Below are 20,234 nucleotides of genomic sequence, written 5' to 3' on the forward strand. Positions count from 1 at the left end.
TCCAATCCGAGGTTTAGTTGGAGATTTTCATTTCTCACATCATTATTAAACTTTCCTTCAAAATAGCGCAGAACATCAAAACAACACCAGGAATTTAAGACGGTAGATACAAGGTAGTTAGTGTTACTTTCAAAATATGACTTTATTATAAATAAATAACTTTAAAATACTTTTACAAAAATTAAATATATTGACATTTATAGGTAGGCTAATAAAAATAGTAAAGATACAGTATACGGTTTTCTCACTGCTGCAGGATTTAGGGTTTTTATCAGTGATTCCGTCAAAATAGATATAGGCGGCCTACCTCAAGGAAACTTCAAGTAAGTATTATGTGGAAATATGTTTATATGTTGAAATACAGGAGTATATTAGCATCAAAATTCATGAAAAGCTTCAAAAGTAAAAGTACTCACAACCGATATTACTTTATTGGATTATTATTATTATTGAGTATGCATTACTATGTTAGCAGCATTTTATTTTGTAGTAGCTGGTCATACATTTAGCTAATTGACTGTTTTTTTTTATACAACTGGTAGTTTAAACTATAATAATCTATAATGCATCAGACTTAAAGGAGAATTACGGTCGATTTCAACATATAGCTCTTTTGTTTTATTTTTAGTGCTGTCAGTAGCTAGACAAATTTAAAAAATCCGTTATCCGTTATTAAAACACCAAGTTATCCTCCTGCTAGATTTTGCACCCAACAGGCTTAAATAGGATTGTTTTTAGCCTCTAAACATGCTCAAAATGTCATGACCAGTGCCTGGGCTTGTGCAGTTATTCCTTCCAAGTGAACACAGTGACTCTGACTGCAGTAGATGTGACAGAAAGACATAAAAGTTGTGACAGCTGACTAGTGTAGACTTCACCGGAAAAACAGGAAATAAACAGAGGTATGGATTAACACATCTACTGCAGTCAGATTCACTGTGTTCACTTGGAAGGAATAACTGCACAAGCCCAGGCACTGGTCATGACATTTTGAGCATGTTTAGAGGCTAAAAACAAGTTTAAAACTTGCCCTGTTAACGCCTGTTGGGTGCTAACTCTGGCAGGATAACTAGGTGTCGACAGCCCTGATAGTTGTCATTTGTCTCCCTACTGACAGCACTACACATTTAAAAAAACAGCTACATGTTGAAATCAACCAGAATTCTCCGTTAACAGAATGTATTTTGTTTTTGTGTAACCTGAATCTTCAACCTACTACTTAACAAATTGTCACTGTCAGATAAAAGTACATGACAGTACAGGTGTCTATTATACTTAAGTACAGTACTTGAGTAAATGTACTTTTACTTTCACAACTGGTTAAAATACACTTTTCAGATTCTTAATGAAAAACAGACATACAAACTTTTGACCAAACTTGGCAAAAATCTAATTTTGCAAAAATATACATATTCACCGTTTGGGTTCTTAAATTCCACAGAAAAATAACCAAGCATATTCAGACAGCTTTATGTGTATATGCTGGTTTGTTCACTTTTCAATGTAAGACATCAAACTAGTTCTGTAGATTTGCAATACTATCCAAAATTAAAACATTAATTCCACTGTTAAAAGTGAATATGGAGCCAATATGTACGTTAAGCAAGGTTGTCTATTTAAACAAAAACAATGTGAGGATGGTGACAAAAGCCCCGCTCTCAAATTTTCACAAAAGCCGTGAAGATTACTGGAAAATGACATTGAAAATATTCTGCAGCAGAGTCCTGTACTATTTATCAGCAGTTAATTCAAGTAGAAATGGGTCCAATAAACCTATACACATGGCTTAAATAAGTGAGGTTTTAATGAAGTTGTCTTCTGCGTGACTTTCAGCCAACTTTAGTATTGGTCAATGGTAACTGAGGAGACAACATTGTAGTAAAAGCACAGGTTTAAACACCAATAATGCCTTTCTGCTCTAGTAAGCCATGGCATGTGACAATACCAGGGCCCTGAAACTGAAGCAGCCAATTCAGCTGTCCTTCATTTACACATGCTTTTTCATGTGAAAAAGCGTGTTAAGTTTTAAAGTTTGATTTGAGTTTTCCCTTGGGGGGGAAAAAAAAAAAAAAAAAAAAAAAGGCACATTCTTGGTAGAGGTACCCATATATGGTGGTTTACCCTCAACGCAGTAGCTACAGGTTTGACTCAGATCTGCAGCCCTTTGCCGCAGGTTATTTACACTCATGTTTTCAGCTGTCTATAAATAAAGGCCAACAAAAGCCCCCCCCCCCCAATAAAAGCACTATAGAGGAAATGCAGTAAGACTGAAGTGTGATACAACACAAATCTGAGATGAAAAGGCATTTCTTTTAGTATTTGAGAGCCAAGCTGAATCAACTAGACCAAAATTTTAGACATGTGCGCTTTATTAAGTTGTGTACACCAGAGGCTTGAAGCCCCATGCACAAACCTTCATACACCATCGTACAAGGTAGAAGCTTTGTCTTTTGCAGAATGACAAAAGAAACTAGACCAAGTATTGCTTAAGGCTGAAATTACAAAAACAAAAGATTACATAATACTACACGTCTGTTGGGCGGTGCCAACCCAACCAGAAAATAAACCTTCATAGAGGCAAATAAGGTGGTGAACAAACACATCTGAAATGACCTACACAAACACGACAATGGACATAATGTTCCACACATTTCACACCGCCTGGGACGCTCTGTACTTCCTGCAGAGTTTCTCCCCATCAGGGGGCATGGTGCTATAGCCAGTGATGAGGGAAAGTGGGAAGAGTGTTATGCTCAGCATACACCAGTGTGTTGGTGTAGGCATGTATGCAGAGCCAGTCGTTTGGGTTTGTAGCAGTGTGTGTTTCGGGGAAGCAGATTGACAAGTCTGTTTAGAAGCACTTCCTGTGGACAATGCTGGGGCCGGATTCATCATACTCTTGCTTGCTGATCCACATCTGCTGGAAGGTGGACAGGGAAGCCAGGATGGAGCCACCGATCCATACAGAATACTTCCTCTCTGGGGGAGCAATGATCTGCAGAAAAACAGTTAACAGTTACCACTAGGTGGCAGTAGAGGTAAAGAGCTTTCTGGAATTTTTGTATCATTGCCCTAGGGAGGATGAGAGTCAGTGATGAGACATACCTTGATCTTCATGGTGGTGGGTGCCAGGGCAGTGATTTCCTTCTGCATACGGTCAGCAATGCCAGGGTACATGGTGGTACCTCCAGAGAGCACAGTGTTGGCGTACAGGTCCTTACGGATGTCCACATCACACTTCATGATGCTGTTGAAGGTAGTTTCATGAATACCACAAGACTCCATACCTGTGAGAGGGTGTAAAGCAGACAAAGTTTGTTCCACATGCTTTTATTTTAAATTTATAAATAAAATCATCCCCTTTGGCTACAACCCCCATGCTTCCCAACAGTTAACTCCTCTGTTAATTATCAAACTCAGTCCATAAGTATGTCAACTAGTTCACTGATTGAAATATATATTTCTTACCAAGGAAAGAAGGCTGGAAGAGGGCCTCGGGGCAACGGAACCTCTCATTTCCAATGGTGATGACCTGTCCGTCAGGCAGCTCGTAGCTCTTCTCCAGGGATGAAGATGAGGCAGCAGTGCCCATTTCTTGCTCAAAGTCCAGTGCAACGTAACACAGCTTCTCCTTAATGTCACGCACAATTTCACGCTCCGCTGCAAAACAGGACATTTTATAGTCAGAGCCAGTTTCTTCTCAGTTTCCCCTAGCTTCTAAGATTTGTTTGATGCCAACCTGTGGTGGTGAAGCTGTAACCCCTCTCAGTCAGGATCTTCATGAGGTAGTCTGTGAGGTCTCTGCCAGCCAGGTCCAACCTGAGGATGGCATGGGGCAGGGCATAACCTTCATAGATGGGCACTGTGTGGGTGACACCATCACCAGAGTCCATGACGATACCAGTGGTACGACCAGAGGCGTACAGGGACAGCACAGCCTGGATGGCCACATACATGGCAGGAGTGTTGAAGGTCTCAAACATGATCTGGAGGACAGAAGACGAGATGAGTCAGTGAGCCAAAGTAACTTCAGGTAAGCCAAGACTGGTTAGTAAAGTCAGATTGAGAAGAGCACAGCACACAGACCTGTTTTAAAGTATTAATATGAAAACCAGTCAATACATTAACCTATACTTTAGTCACGTTGTCTGTACAATATGAGTGCAGCTACCTGCCCTGTCATTGGTTGCATCATGCAGAAAAAAGTGAAGTTAGATGTTTGGTCTAAAACAAGCCTAATTTGTAATCGGTAGTATCCATGCTGCAATAAGTCATTCCTAATGCATCACATTGAAGCGAGATAGACACCTGAAGCATCCGCAGAGATGAAAAGATCAGCACAGGATAGAAGAAACCTGGAGATTGAAGGAGCAGGATGAAAATGACAGATTGAGCATAAGAAGAGATGCCTGAGCAGCAACAAATTCCTGTTGTGGAGCCCTACAAGTGAGCTGAGAGAGTTTCCTGATTAAGAGGTCAGTGTGTCAGCCCTTATTACCTGGGTCATCTTTTCCCTGTTGGCCTTGGGGTTCAGGGGAGCCTCTGTGAGCAGGACAGGGTGCTCTTCGGGGGCAACTCTCAGCTCGTTGTAGAAGGTGTGATGCCAGATCTTCTCCATGTCGTCCCAGTTGGTGACAATACCATGCTCAATGGGGTACTTCAGGGTCAGGATACCCCTTTTGCTCTGTGCCTCATCACCAACATAGCTATCTTTCTGGCCCATACCAACCATCACACCCTTTGAAAGAAAATAGGAAAAGTTAAAATCAAGATGAACAGAAATGTAGGACAGTTTCTACAAGCTTTGTTCTTCACAGTTTATCAATTTATGAAGAAACTATACCTGATGTCTGGGACGTCCAACAATGGAGGGGAACACAGCACGTGGAGCATCATCCCCTGCAAAGCCAGCTTTGCACATACCGGATCCGTTGTCAACAACGAGGGCGGCGATTTCGTCATCCATTTTCTGGACAGAGAAGAGGGATGAAAAGAGAGGGGGGGGGGAGAACTGTTTAAAACTGATGCTCTGTGACAGTAGTGCGTTGCATGTGGCAATCAACTAGGTTAAAGCCTAGTTGTTATGAAGACTGGACGCTGGATGTCGCAGTGGCGCAGGTCCCAGTCCAATTCCAGAGCTGAGAAACAAAGGCGGTTTCTCCCACTGTCTGGCCATATAAGGAAAAAGTGAGAGCAGCTCAGGAGACGGCGGCCCGGGCCGTGAAGCCGCCCAATGTGTCGTTAAACCTCAAATGACACAGACACCGGCCACTCCCTTCACCGGAGTCCCAGCTGAATTAACCATCTACACATTACTAACGCACGCTTTAATAGGCTACAGGAGACGAATGAACTTCCATCTGCTGTCATGTCCATCAGGTGTAGCCTACCGTTGTCGTGACACCATGGTTACAAGGTTATGTGGAGAGGAAAAAAAAAAAAAAAAAAAAAAAAAAAACCTAACATTTGTTAGATGTAACGTTAAGTCAAATGGCATAATGACTTGTCACATTTTACCACTTTTACGCAGAATTTTATTTAACATTTTAAAATTCAGCCTAATCCGCAATCATTTGCCTGTGACATCGGAGACACCAAACCCGGGGACCGAGCCAAAGCAGATGCTGACATGTAAACGAGAAGGTCAAGCTCTTTGAACGCTGATTTATTAAACGGATGAAGTGATGACAGCAAGGATCATGGCGATTATGTCACCATGTGTTAAACGTGACAGCATGGCGAAGCATTTAAGTTACGGTTACTAGCATACCCCTTCAAACTGTAACGGTGCTAATCAGAAACGGAATGCATGGCAGTCTAACGTTACGGGAATCGAGAAAACCTAAAGAAACAGCTCCAAAAAAGGTTGCTTCAACTTGATGGAAGTCACACAGACAACCTCACATCATAACTTAACGTTAACATACCGACTAACTTCAATTGGCATTATGTTAAAATGTATTTAAATTGTGGTAAAAACTTTCATCTTTCTTCAGCAGTTGTCTTACCTGTTTGAGGGAGGGTTGACGGCTTAGGAAGGCTGTGAATGAGCGCTACACTCCGGTAGGATGTCTGGACTTGACTGCAATGGAGGCCAATAAATTGCAGGGTTTTAACGCAGCTCGCGCTGCATCCCCTCTCCATAAAAGGAAAACTTTCTGCACGGCGCCCTCTGATTGGTCCAGTCGCATCCACTGGGTGTGGCGCATGCAGATACAGTCTTGCGCTCTGACAAGTCGGAGAGGACAGACAACACAACAAATAACCTATATAGTATCGATATGGGGTCGTTCAGTGTTCAATAAAACACATTTTATATCATTCATCAACCCTATTATGATGATCGCAATGGGGGTGATACACAAATGTGATAGGCTACACAATAAGTATCAGAACTCTGGCTGCAAATCACAGTCTTCTTGAGTAGAAACAGGCTGAAATAGGCTATGAGCTTTTATGTAATTTTAATGTTGCTACACTGAGCTAATGAGCACATTTTGATGCAAGTCAGTCTATCCTATTGTTTTAATCCCTGACTTTATCCACATTGGCAAGGGGACCCCATTTTCTCAGTGATCACACAAACTTTTTAACCACATTTGATTTATGCTGTTGTCTTATGTTCTTTATTTGTACATTGGAGGATAAGTTTGGGACACAGACAAACAAGTCCATGATTAATTTAAAGTGAAACTCAAAAACAAAACTGAATTGCACTGTGCTAATGCATTTGCAAATTCAAGGAAGATACTCGTGGTTAGTTGTGCCAGGACATGGGGTGGTTACAATCTCAGGGTCACTGACTGCGCTGTTAACACCCTGATTAACACGTCGGCCCTGACATACCAGGTTCTCTCTTTCTCACACACACACACACACACACACACACACACACACACACACACACACACACACACACACACACACACACACACACATAGCGACAGTGAATCTCTTATCTGTCATCACTTGTAATGTTTATGTGAGTGGAGGGGGCAGATTATCCTTGCTTGACAGGTGTATCATTTCCAGTACATACCTATATTTGGTGTCAAATTGAACTGTGAGGCATGTTGTGAAATTAGTATTGAGTGATCTGACTAACTTTGATATGCATATACACACCTGCTCATTGACACACACAAATATGTAATGCAAGGCTTCAGGTCCAACCTAAAATACTGTTTTACGCTCTATATTTATTTTCACAATAACACACTTTGTAGTCTTTATTCAAAGCATATTTTATAAGTTTGCCAAACTTAAGTTGGGGATGCTGTTTTAACTCAATAAGGGCACCAGACAAAGACTCATAAACTTACAGTAGGAATTCTCACTGGCTCTGTGTGTTCCTAATAAGGATATATGGGAACCGGCTCTCCAAACGAGACAGGAAGTAGGTTTCACAGTGCTTCACTTCTGAAGATGCACACAGGAAGTGACCACACAGAGACACTAAGGATAGAAGGGTGTGAATGAGCTGATCAGGGAATTAGCTTTTCAGAGTGGCATTATCCTGCTCTAGACAGACACTACACTACGCACGCACACACACACACACACACACACACACACACACACACACACACACACACACACACACACACACACACACACACACACACACACACACACACAGGGCAGCAGGACAACCATCCCTTTAAGTTCCTTTGGATGACGTCCATATAAGGAGATGCTGGTGCTAGTCACATGGGGGGGAAGAATGCACTGCTCATGTCATGTGACCAGTCTGAAGAAATTAATGAATCTCCCTTTTTAAGGCTGTGTGCCGTGTGTATGTATGTGTGTGCATGTGGATGTTGTGTTCTTCTCCATTAGGCTACCCACAGAATTATATGTAGAAAGGGAGGTTTCACCCAATTTTGTGCTCACAAACTCCTCACTGACAGACATTTCCTCTGACATTCATTTAATCACTAGGTGGCGTGCGTGACTCATGCATGCATTACAACATGCACAGATATGTACACACTCCCTGCATTGCTCACTCACACAGTTAGAGAAGTTCACAGGCCTGGCTCTTGGCTCTAAGACCGTATATGGAAGAAGCCAGCAGGTAGCTTTAGTCCACTTTTCACTCATCCCTATGTCTAGTGCTCTCTCTCTCTCCCTTGAACACACATTCACTCGCTTCCTTTATTTGTCACATTTCCTCTCTCTCTGAATCAATCACTCCCTTATTCCTTTTCCCAGGACAGGGACAATTATAGGAGTGAAGTACAGTGTAAATAGCAGCCCATTGCACTCTGTAACAGTCATTCCCAGTCATTTATGGCATCACATTCCAGCTAAGATTCACACACAGCATTGAGAAGAGATGTGGCTTTAATGTGCTGGAGTGAGACAGAGAGAGGAAGAAGGTATGTGAAATACTCTTTGAATAGTGATGTGATGATGAATCTAATTTAAAGAGAGAACCCCCCCCCCCCCAAACAAAAACTCTAGTCTAGTGATCACATCACACCAATTCACCATTGAATAAGAGAGGTAAATGTACTACTACTTTACATTGTTTTAGGCCAAAATACACCTCTCAGCGTCTTACCCGTATGAGCCATCTCTGCCTCTCATGTAATCTGTTGTGAAGCTGTTAACAATTTTTAGAGTCCAAACTAAACATCGAGTACAACATATGCACCATAGATCTTGAATCAGATTAGGAGGCAGAAAACTCTTTTTTGTGGGTTCCAAATATGGTCTTAAAATTAGATTTTGACACAGGGTCCCTCCATCAGACAGGACCACAGGATTAGATACAGTAGTAGTACAGGACACACCTTAGTTGATAGTATACTTGAACTGTTCAAATTCTTAAAATAAATGTGGGATTAATCACATTACATTTAAACAAAAAGCTGGGACTATTGGTGCCACAGAGCAGGTAATCCAGTCATGCCTGGAACAAACCAGAAGGTGTTTTGAAAGGATAAGTAATTAATCCCACATTGTTTTCATTTATTTTATGACTTACTTTGTGTTTTAATGGTTGATGATGTGCTTTCTGTAAAATGTTACAATGCATTATGTAAAGCAATTGAACTTCCTTTTGTATGTAATGTGTTACAAATGAACTTTCGTTGCTAAATGATGACATAATGGAAAGCTCAGTATGTTTAAATGCACAAGGACTAACATTTATGAACTGTCAAAAGTAAAAAAAAAAAAACAGAATACATTTATTCTTGCCCTGAGTAAGATTTGTTTATTAAAGCAGTATATAAGATTCGGCGCCACAGACATTTAGACTGATTCTTTGTTTTTTCTTACTTTACAGTATATCCTACATCTTATCTGAATAAGCATATAAGAAACAGGTTTGAGATTCAAAATGGATGACGTAGCAACAACCTAACAAAAAAAATATAGACTTATATAAAGTACACATTTACACTTATTGTTTTAAAGTTTTTTTTTAACAAAACAAGAACATTCAAGGTCTACAATGAACAAATGAGCTGCAAATACCAGTGTCAACATTGGATTTGATTCTTTTTTTATGCGTGTTACGCAGTCCAGCTCTTCCCCAGGTCTACCAGCTCCATGCCTTCACAGTAGGACCGTGGCCTCGACACCCTCACCTGGTTAAACGGGGAAACAACAACATAATAAAACCAGATATCCGTGTCTCTCTCGTTTTCTGTCTCTCACACACAATCACACACACAGTCAAACACTCACTGCAGGTGTCCTGTGGGAAGCCAGTTGCTGCAGAAGTGGGAAGGGAGTCCACTGAATGGGTTCCACAGGCCAGCTACAGACAGAGAGGTCACTGGCCTTACCCGAGTCCAACACACCATCCCCCATGCTCATCTCGCTCCCCCTCCAACCATACTGGGAGCTACAGGGAACACAGAGAGCCAAGGGATTATTTACAGACATTGTCTATATGCGCTTATGTGTTTGTGTGAATGAGTGCCAATACTTACATAGTTGTTTGTCAAGAAAAACTTAGGGGAACTATACGTAATAAAAAGGATTTTTTTTTTTAATGATTCATTTACATTGTTTAAAATTGTATTGTATTTTACACATTTATTTATGGTATACATAAAACAAAAATATATATATTTTAAAAGATGTTTTTTTAAAGATGTTTTTGTATTTTCTTGCTTGCCTTTGCTTCATTTAAAGTTAAATATTAATTAAAACTGATAAAAATCAATAATGTGTGCATAACATAAGAAAGCGACTCGTAAAAATGAAAATAATCCACAGCAAATTATAACCGAATTTTGTTGTGTGCTAAAATGTCAATATTGTGTCAACATTGTTATGCTGCCCCCAAGTGGCCGCTTTAAACTTTTTTTTTTAAAGTTCATTATAAACATTAAGGAAAACTGTGTAAGGTGGAGTCAGGGATTTGAATTCAATACAATTTTTGTCAAATTCAGCAAATATCTCCTTACAGTACGCTAGCTGTTCATTCTGTTTGCATGCTGAAAGAAAATCTGGTTTTCATACACAGCCCTGGCTCAGTAAATGGGAATCATAACTGTTCTGTTAATTCTCATACAGAGGAAAGGTTATGGTTTATAAAGAGAAAGGGAGTGGGAGCGAGAGCAATAGGAAAAAAGGAGCTTGGACATGAGGGGTGTATTTGTTTTGGGCGGTGAGCTTAATTAATCTTTCTTCAGAATTACTGACTCCACCTTCAGTGCATGGGATTTTAAAGCATAATTAGTTTTTCTTTGTGGTGTATTATTACAGATTGTGTTTGTGTCTAAGCCAGGTTTGTAGATCTGATCTAATTTCTGTTTGGACCCCCAAGTTAACATTTCCTCGGAACCAAAAGTAGACAATAATTCTTGTTCTGTTACCATGGGAATGCTAATTCTCATCCACCTTAGGACGATGGCTGCATTTTTTACTTTAGTTTTTAATTATCACTTAAATCTGTTGTTGCTTTACATGGTGTGCACTCGATGTACAGGCACATGTATGTTATATCTTATGCATACTGTAGTATGTTTTTCATATTTTAGACAGATAGATTGAGGACAGAGACATTTGTTCCAATATCAATAACATTTTGATACTATTAAGCATATGAAAAAATGAACGTGTAATATTGGACTTGTGGTGTGTGTGTGTGTGTGTGTGCACCTGTGGGGGTAGATTGTATTGATGCGTGTTCCGTGGCTGGCGCAGGTGGAGGCCAGTGACAGCGTGTCGTCGTGGTAACAGCAGGGGCGGTCAAGCGCCCGCATGTGCAGTAACTCATCGGAGCGTGTGAAGGCGGGATTATCTAGTGAGTCCGCTGATCCTGCCCACGAACGCAACCAGAACCGTCCTGACAGCTCATCAAAATGGTTGAACCTGCGATAGCTGCACACACAACAAATCATAATGTTTGGATTAATATTCACAGGATAGTACAATATTTACTGTATCTGATAAAATTTGATATGGGTTAGAGTAAGAATAAATAATTTCCAAACAAATCTGTTTGTTTTTTTAAACTCTCGCTGCAAAAAAAATTGCAAAAAGCAAACAATGGGGGGGAAAGGTAAAAATGACTTCAGTAAACTCTGCTCTCCTGTTGGGTGGTCCTGCTGGAGAAAGTAAAACTGATCTAAGAGCCCTACTTTCTGTGGACAGAACGTCTCTCCCTGCCATTAATGAGACACTCTGGATTTATGGCTTAACTACCGACTCCTGTCTGAACCTTCTCTGTCCGTACCCATTCCAAATGTTAGAAGTCAATCTCAGCAATAGGATGAAACTACAGCGGATAAAACTCTTACCTCCCATTCTGTGACTGACAACAACTGTTTAACCATACAAATGTTGGCCAGGACAGCTTTAAGATGTAAAATGTTGGCGCTTCAACACATTTGTTGAAGACTGTCCATATTACTTATATAACTACTATTCATCATGTCCACACTGCCTCAAGGAGACTTCTAGACAGTCTGCTTGGGGTACAGATTTTCCAGACTTGCTTGGAAGATTATCCATAGTTTATAGCAATAAGGATGTGACAAGAAATTGAAGATGATAATAATAAAGCAGTCCAATCCTGTAAAATACACATCATTTTTAAGCCAGAATATTCTTATGTGGTGTATGTGAGGTTTATCTTGGGTACATAGCAAATGTCAGTAGACCCATGTGGGTAACAGGAATTTTGATTCATCAACATGAAAGTGAGGCCCAAAGTCCTGAAGTCCTGTCAAATAACATGACAGTGAACATATCATTGTCTGCAAGTCCAGATCGCGGACATTTGGATTCAGTCAGATCATCTCGACATTTTACAAGAGGTTACAGTACAGCATTCATCTTCAGTTTGGGGTTTGGCAGCCAGAATGTGACACCTAGTGGACATTATTTTAATTAAAATTACTGTTAGTGTAGTTAAGCCCATGTCAGTTGAAGGATGATCTCCCCAAAAGGTGTCCATGGTGTTATTTCCATGTACACATTAAATGGAGTCAAGTCATGTTAAGTCAACTGTACTTTTATGTTTACCAAAGGTGTGTATGTGTGTGTTAACATGTGTTTCCTCTGTTATTTAAAAGGTCCACCCAGAATCCCACAGGACTGTTCAACACCCACTGTTATAGACACACAGTTGCCCATTTCATTTATTTTCAACATTTTTCTTTTAACTACATAATTTTCTAAACATCTGGTAGTTTATACAACATGTCATGTACAGGGTGTCTGTGTAATATCTGTGAATTGTGTGTATTAATCTTTGTATTGCAGGTTGTATGTTGTGAGCTGTAATTTTACGTGAACATCAGTGAGTCAGTGCATACCTGCTCCGAGTCTGATCTATTTTGGCCTGGATCAGAATGGCTCTGTAACGTCGCACTGCCACAAAGGCTAAAACGCCAATCACTGTCACCATGATGAGTAAGATGGCAAGACATGCGCCCACGAGCCGTACTCGAGTCATCCTCATGTCACACCTCTGACCCATGTACCAGAAGTCCTCTCCAACAAGGCAGCTGAGACACAAACAAAAATATACTTTAATGCACAAAAATGTCCAAAATTTGTGTATGTAGGGCCGGAAGACATGGAGAACATCAGATGTCACGATATTCTTGACCAAATACATTGATATTGCGACGATATTGTCAGGTTGACAAATGGTGCTTTCACAAAATATTTTTTACAATGAGATTTTAGATAAATAATCATCAATAATGTGATGACAGTTTCAAGTGAAATTATAGAGAAAAAAAAAAAAAAATCAAAAATTCTAGCTATATACTGATGTGTGATGTTAAAAAAATCTGCAGTTCTTAAAAAAAGGATATTACCCTACAATGTTTCACAATAAATCTTGTGAGAAAATTAAGTTAAGTATGTACTTGTAATTACTAATTTAGACAATGTAATTGTATACCATGATATGTCAATATGCGTGTGATTTCATCACAATATGATTCCGTTGAAATTATCATACTGAATTATTTGCCCTAAGTGTGTGTATTAGTGCCTCTGTGCTCTTACCGGCAAACTGGACGCTGGCCCGGGTGGTGAGTACAGATGCCATGGTGGTGGCAGTAGTCAAAGTGGCAGACAGAAGAACAGCTGTAGTTTGAAGAGCCAGGCTGGAACACACACTTGTAGCCTGCTGGACACTGCAGTAACCAGTCACACACATCACCCTGCAGACCTGGATGGAAAAGGTGTTGAAGAATGAGGCTGGTGTTCTTCTACAATTTTATTACTGTCAAGAAATGCCACAAAAACAACAACAACAAAAACATTGGGTTAGTCGGTCTCAGTACTTCCATACCCAGTTTCTGGCACTACCAAGCTCATTCCAGTACCGACTGAAGAGGTAAATCTTTCAAAATGGGTCACAAATATGTTTGTGTCCTTTATTTTTTAAAGGAGAAGTAAACTAATGTCTAAAATCAGCTGGGAACCGTAGTTTTTAGCAAATGTTACTCAAACAGGAGCCAATTTTATGCTGCATATTATTACCCAATTGGTGCATTCACGGCAGCAGGATGGTGGGACTTATTTGTTTAATTTACTATTTATTATTATTTTTTTAAACGTTTCTAGTAAACAATTGGGCTCTATGGCACAAAGGAATAAGATATATCAGGCACTGGACACACAGACAATACTTGTTAGGATATTTTTTTCCCCCAAGGACTGTAACAAATATAGAATACTACCAGCATTATCCTTTAAATGTCCTTGTTAATGTTAAAACAATAGCTGAAACACCTTGCAGATGGCGGGGCATGTGTGCCAGAAAATAAAAAAATAAAACAATAAATATATATGTTTTGGAAGTCTATATAGCGCAATTTAGTGACTGTTTACATGAAAAATTGGTTGACTTTTGTTTATACTGTATTATTTCATACAGTGCAGACAAGTATCCGTATTGCCCCAAATTATCCACAATCAGAATATACTAACCTAATTTGTCCACCCACAAACACGCAGCCACAGCACAACAACCGAAAGTAAAAGGAGTACAGTGAGATGATTACATGCCACAGTCACACGTTTAATATCTGAGTAAACCAGACGCATTAATGAGATCTCTCATAACTGCATTATGAGCTTAATTAAGTCAATCTAACCGAGTTATAATGTTTACTTGGGTCTGTCTGTAACCAGGTTAATTGAATAAGCAGGTTAAGAATGGAGTTTCCTCCCATGTAAATAAATGTAGCCGCTGTGGCTGACTGCTAAACTGGCTGTTAAAGTATTTTTTGTGCCTAAGTAGAGATGACAGGAAACCAGGGGAGAGAGGAAGAGGACAACATGCACCTTAAACCACTAGGCCACAAGGGTGGCCCAAAAGTTAGGAATCTTTGGTCAGCTGTCTACAAGTGGCCATTATAACCTAGGCTTACCTCCCAGTGTGACGTTGGTGATCTTGGATGATCTAAAGCTCCTCCCATCACGGACCGCCTGAGCTAGTCCTGTTCGCTCCATCAGTGATGTGGATCCAGTCATGCTGAGCCACTGCAGAGCCCCGCTGGTTTTAAACTCCACCAGACTCTGCACTGCATTGCCACTAAGACAACAGCATATTCATGTCATGCAACGTAACCCCAGTCTGTGCCTGAGTGTCATGTATTACCATTAAATTTGAGACACAGAGCTTAGCATCCAATTTTCTGAAAAATTAATACCTGGCCATCATTGAAAAACTCAGAAGAATTTGCTGTTCTGAAGATGTATTCAAATGGCAGATAGTTAGCAAGTACTGTAGCTGATGGACATAGTGCAGCATTCAGCTAAAGAGACAAATATGTCCCTCCTCAGGAGTTAAGGGGAGACCACAAGAGAGCTAAAAGGAGGAGACTGAACATTTGATTTACATTTGTCAATTGGAAAAAAAAAATGCTTTTAATGAATAGATAGGTCTGCGGGATGCATAAACAACATTATAGTGTGTAAACTTGTCAATGTTGAGTTTAAAACTTGTAACTTGAATTAAGTGTTAAAATATAAGAGACACAAACTTGAGCTGACTGGAGCTACAGAACATGCACTCTGTAAGACCTCACCTGCTCCAGACTCCAAGCAGTCTGCTGAACCCCGGAGCTTTCTGTAGGTACGGCTTCACCTGAAAGAAACAGGGAGTTACAACTTTGTAACAGTTACTAAATCAAACTCTAAAGCTGTTGTACAATAACATTGCTCATGTGCTTTTTTGCATGCCAGTGTGTGTGTGTACACAATCTCTTACCCAGGCAATGGTGTCTTCCTCCAAACCTGAAGTAAAAGACGACATGAATTCTCCAACAATGATCTGCAGTAGCAGCTCAATGGACTCCACTGGACCGGACAAATACAGACAGAACAAATATTTCTATTAGAACAGGCCTGGAAACACCAAAGTATTATTTTAATAACACACAAATATGTGCAATACCTCTGATGGCTGTAGGTTGGTTTGGCACAATGTAGAACGTGGGTGTCTGACTAGTTGTGGAGCTCCAAGTGGAGGTTAAAACAGAAGGTGTGAGTGCAGAATGGTTCTCTTGGCTGGGGTGTTGGGTTGTCCCAGATGGAGATCCAGCTGTAGGAGTTTGTGTGGTTGTGCTTCTGGGAAACCACTGCCAAGACTCATCCTCTTTAACTACTTCTACCTCTCTATCTCCATCATCTGATTTTGCAGTTATGAGTGAGAGCAGAGAAGTATGTGTAGTAGTCATATAGTTGTGGGGCTGTTTATGCATAACTGGGACATCAGTAGAAGATGGCAAAGGCGGGCTGTTCTGTGTATGAGGTGTGTGTGCAGCGGATTCAGTCGTAGTGGATAGCAAAGGCAGGGGTGTGTGCGTTAAATGTGAACTACCGGGGAAAGCGGTGTGTGTTTGAAGCGTGTATGGATGTATGGATGAACTGGATGAAAAAAGAGGAACAGGAGTTGATGAATCTGTAGACGAGCTGTCATGTAAGAGTGTGTGAGTGGGATGCAGTGTGTGTGTTTCAGTGTCAGTAGTGGCTCCTGTAGGGGTGGAGTTATGGACTACATCTCCCAGCGTCAGTGCTGCTCTTGGTGTAGAAGAAGAAGAACCGGGGAAACTCAAAGTCCGGTCATCAACTTTGGTACTGTCAGGCGAGTAGGAGATAGTGTTAGTAGTCATGTATGCATTAACAAAATTTCTGTGTGTACTTTGTGTCTCTTCGTTGCTTGTCTGTGTGAAAAGGGGGGACGTGTCAGGAAGCGGCGACCGTGTGACGCTCTCTGTGCTTTGTGGAGAGTTTGTTTGACTCTGCGTGGATGAAGTGAAAGTGTGAAGCACCTCCGCGTTTTCAAATTTATCAGAAGACTCAAGCGCAGCAGTTTGGCTGTTAACATCTGACACGGCCAACAGAGATGAGTCAGTTCGACTAATGTTTGGATGAAATGAAGCAGCCTCGACAGCATCAAAAGCTGTGTCATGCCATGTGATGTGGGTGGCGGATGAACGAGTCCAGCTGGAGCCGGGTGAGGATGACGATGATGACGCAGTGGGTTCAGTATCAGTTTGCGCGCTGCTTGACTCATCCTGCTGCAGTTCGGTGGGTGATTTTAAAGGATCAGAGGTGATGGCGGAGGTCAGATCAGAGTTAAGTCCGTCTGTGTTTTGCTGGCTCCTCCAGGAATGGGGTTGTTTTTCTCCAGGTACCCCACTAATAGCGCCACCATGTGGGATTAGAATGGTACCACTCTCCCAGGTTCTCCTGGAATGTAGCAAATGGGGAGAAGAGGTGAGAGGTGGGGCGCTGGAGCTGGACACGATGGGCTGAGCTTGCACGGTTATAGATGGTTTAGAAGTCTGAGTGTCTGTGTATTTGTGTATTTCTGTGCCATGCAAGGTGTTGGAGCTACTGGCTGTTGCATGTGTTATTGCCATCTGGGTTTGAGGGAGCTCGTTGCTTGATTGTTTTTGTGTGTATGCTGTGTCTGATGTGTGAAACAGCGTATCTGGAATGAGTGTTTGCAGAAAATTGGGGTGTGTTCTCTGTTTGGCAGCCATTTTGCCATCAGTGAGGTGAGCAGCTCCAGATGTATCCGCTCCATTGTTTGGTTCTTCCTCAGGAAGAGGGAGAGTTTCCCTATCGGCTCTCCCAGCCACAGTGAGTCCCTGCAGGGGTGAGGTGGGGGGCAGCAGCCTCTGTCCCTGAGAGGAGGGACTAGATGCAGAACGAGGCCCAGAACTCCACTCCAGACCTTTGTAGAGGTGACCTCTGCCCCCTTGTGTTCCTGTTACCACCTCTTGACCAACAGGAGCTGTGCTTGTAAAGCTGGTTCCTGTCTGAGACCAACGCAAGAGGTCTTGGTCTGTATGTGGGCTGGTGTGGTCCTCCGAGGAATTCCTCTCACCTTCCTTGACTGGATAACCAGGAACAAACACAAAAACAGAGAGGGAGAGGGTGAGGAGAGACAGAGTGGAAATCACAACAACATAACGTGTGATAAGAACTTTCCAATGGACAGATTTACAGCTCACAGGACAGTTTGAACAATACATTTTTACAGACTGTTTCCACAGTTACACATCATACAGGTAACTGTACTTTTCTTCTACTGTAACCCAAAAAATGCTTTTTGTGTATTCAATGAGTTACAACATATACAAAATAAACAAAAAGCAGCTCAAAACCAAATCCAAATGTTATTACAACAATTAGATCAGACTCTCGTGATCAGGGTGCAGGAAAGTGGGCCATTCTGACTCAATAAATTAATCTAGATAATTAGGTTATGGTTTCTCACCATAATAGAACAGCTGAATTTCATTTGAGGAGCGTCCTGGTCCTGTCCAATTGAAGGTGGCTTTGTTCCCATCACAGCCGGAGAGCAGAGCCGTCCCCCCACTATCCAAGACCTGATCTTCCTCGTTCAAAACACAGCGCACCGATACCCTCCAACCACTTTCCAACCATACTGACTTTAAAAATACTGTTTGACCCAAAGGAATACCTATCGTCCAAGTGCAAGTTGACAGACTTAGGGTTTTGTCAGACTGGTGGTTCAATGGGTTGAGTCTATTGTTGGTGTCAGTATAAAGTCTAGGAAAAGTGAGATTGATGTGACCAGTAGGCTTTTGGTCCAGGCTGACATTTCCACCACAGTGGTTGTGCGACAAGGCCAATGTTTTATCTGAGGAAAGAAGTAAAGATTCTGGTTAACTCTGGCATAATTCTCCTGACCTCTGTGTTATGTTGCAGTGAAAGCTAGTTCATTTTGGATAGAAGAAGAAGAAGAAGAAGAAGAAGAAGAAGAAGAAGACGACATGCCTTTATTTATCCCACAAGGGAAAATTTAATTTTCACTCTGTACAATTGCTCACACACACATTACACACGGGCCTAAAATACCCCACCACACCACATGCTCAGACCTATCTATACATAGACTCTAATGGAGAGGTGCACAGTGTCAGAGTATAAGTTGTGGGCAGTTTAACAAAGGGCTGTTCATTCTCAGATATGTCTTTTTTTTTTTTTTTTTAAAGTAAAAGCAAAAATAAGAGAAAATTAGCGAAAACGAAAAGCTTAATTTTGCAGCAACAGATCACAGATCTGGTCCTCTTGTTTCTTATCCACATATTCATAGATTGGCCCCTAAGATTTGGGTCTGGGCTTGAAGCATTCAGGTTGACACAATACCCAATTCTATTATACACAAACCTATCAACCTGATTCATATTGACAACAAAGAATGCACTATTGTGATTGAATTTAAACGTTAGTAGCCTAATAAAAAAATGTGTGTCCAGTTGCTACCAAGCCCTATGATAACAAAAGCATATATAAAACAGTGTAAACAATAGGCTCTAGAACAATTTCCTGGTTTCCTTACCTGTTGTGATAATAAAAAGCAACAGGCAGACGAGGAGCTGCATTTCCAATCCTGAGACATTTCAGTGTCGGAGAACCTATTCATCCCAAATCCATACAGATTGTTCAGATTTACAGTATCTGTGCGTTATGAGGAGTAGGCTACGACCAAACAGCGCAAAAGCGAAAAGTGATCTCCAGCTTTCCTGCGCACAGTCCCAAAACGGAGAGACGTCAGAAACTTTCCTTCTCCATCATTTCCTTCTAACGGAAACCGCTGTGCTGTCAGGGGCTCAGCGCCGCGCACTCACCTAAATGAGATGCACGTGTGTCAGATGGTATGTCCTGTAATGAGGGATGGACAGAGCGGCAGAAGAGGGAGAGGTTTTTACACCGCCCCCGGGCTGTTCCGTTTGGCCGTTTGAATCAATTGGCATTTCCAAAGATGAGAGGAAGGAATCCAGTGGTCGCGGCAGGGGCTGGCTTTTACACATGCTTAAACTCAACACAGGAAACCTTTACCACAGGAGGCATGGAGACATGACCGGGCGGGGCAGTTCATTAGCGCTTTTACATTTACACCCCACTGTGTGTCAGACCTCCTACTTATATATATATCTATATATATATATAGATATAGATATATATATCTATATCTATATCTATATCCGGTACCCAAACATAATGGCTCGTTTGGGTTTTGCTTCAATATCCCTCCTCACAAATAGGCTACTAACAGATAAGCAATAGAGTTGTGGGCCTAATTGGTTTTTGGCCACATTGGGGCAGAATTAGGCCAGTCCTACTCCAAAACAAGCTGCCAACCAAAAAAGCAGTTGCCTGGTCACAGAGGAAATATTTTTGATCCACTGTAAAAAATTGCCTTCAGTAAGTAGGCTATAGGCCTGTGTATAAGTTTTGCCTTGAAACGATTTGAATAAAAC

General features: G+C 41.2%; 2 protein-coding genes across 2 annotated transcripts; both read right to left on the reverse strand.

The window, feature by feature from the left end:
• Positions 1-2,346: 2,346 nt before the first annotated feature.
• actb1 (actin, beta 1) lies at positions 2,347-6,153 on the reverse strand. Its single transcript, XM_032535609.1, has 7 exons — positions 6,009-6,153; positions 4,844-4,969; positions 4,499-4,738; positions 3,740-3,986; positions 3,469-3,660; positions 3,106-3,287; positions 2,347-2,995 (listed from the first exon to the last, which is right to left on the reverse strand). Exons 2-7 carry the CDS (start codon positions 4,964-4,966, stop codon positions 2,852-2,854), a joined length of 1,128 nt encoding a protein of 375 aa, XP_032391500.1. The 5' UTR covers positions 4,967-4,969; positions 6,009-6,153; the 3' UTR covers positions 2,347-2,851.
• Positions 6,154-9,192: 3,039 nt separating this feature from the next.
• si:ch211-14k19.8 (mucin-16) lies at positions 9,193-19,673 on the reverse strand. Its single transcript, XM_032544529.1, has 11 exons — positions 19,313-19,673; positions 18,224-18,610; positions 15,890-17,839; positions 15,704-15,792; positions 15,522-15,580; positions 14,862-15,025; positions 13,489-13,654; positions 12,786-12,977; positions 11,125-11,346; positions 9,700-9,859; positions 9,193-9,599 (listed from the first exon to the last, which is right to left on the reverse strand). Exons 1-11 carry the CDS (start codon positions 19,353-19,355, stop codon positions 9,525-9,527), a joined length of 3,507 nt encoding a protein of 1,168 aa, XP_032400420.1. The 5' UTR covers positions 19,356-19,673; the 3' UTR covers positions 9,193-9,524.
• Between the last annotated feature and the right edge of the window lie 561 nt (positions 19,674-20,234).

This window comes from Etheostoma spectabile, chromosome 2 (genome assembly GCF_008692095.1).
Source record: "Etheostoma spectabile isolate EspeVRDwgs_2016 chromosome 2, UIUC_Espe_1.0, whole genome shotgun sequence".
In the NCBI taxonomy this organism is placed as follows: Eukaryota; Metazoa; Chordata; class Actinopteri; order Perciformes; family Percidae; genus Etheostoma; species Etheostoma spectabile.

Coding starts and splice junctions, on each gene's coding strand:
- actb1 (XM_032535609.1), bottom strand. CDS start 4,966: ATGGATGACGAAATCGCCGCCCTCGTTGTTGACAACGGATCCGGTATG. Junction 4,739..4,843: donor TTGGACGTCCCAGACATCAG/GTATAGTTTCTT, acceptor TTTCTTTCAAAG/GGTGTGATGGTTGGTATGGG. Junction 3,987..4,498: donor ACAGGGAAAAGATGACCCAG/GTAATAAGGGCT, acceptor TCTGTCCTCCAG/ATCATGTTTGAGACCTTCAA.
- si:ch211-14k19.8 (XM_032544529.1), bottom strand. CDS start 19,355: ATGCAGCTCCTCGTCTGCCTGTTGCTTTTTATTATCACAACAG. Junction 9,860..11,124: donor AATACAATCTACCCCCACAG/GTGCACACACAC, acceptor TGTTCCCTGTAG/CTCCCAGTATGGTTGGAGGG. Junction 9,600..9,699: donor CTTCCCACAGGACACCTGCA/GTGAGTGTTTGA, acceptor CCGTTTAACCAG/GTGAGGGTGTCGAGGCCACG.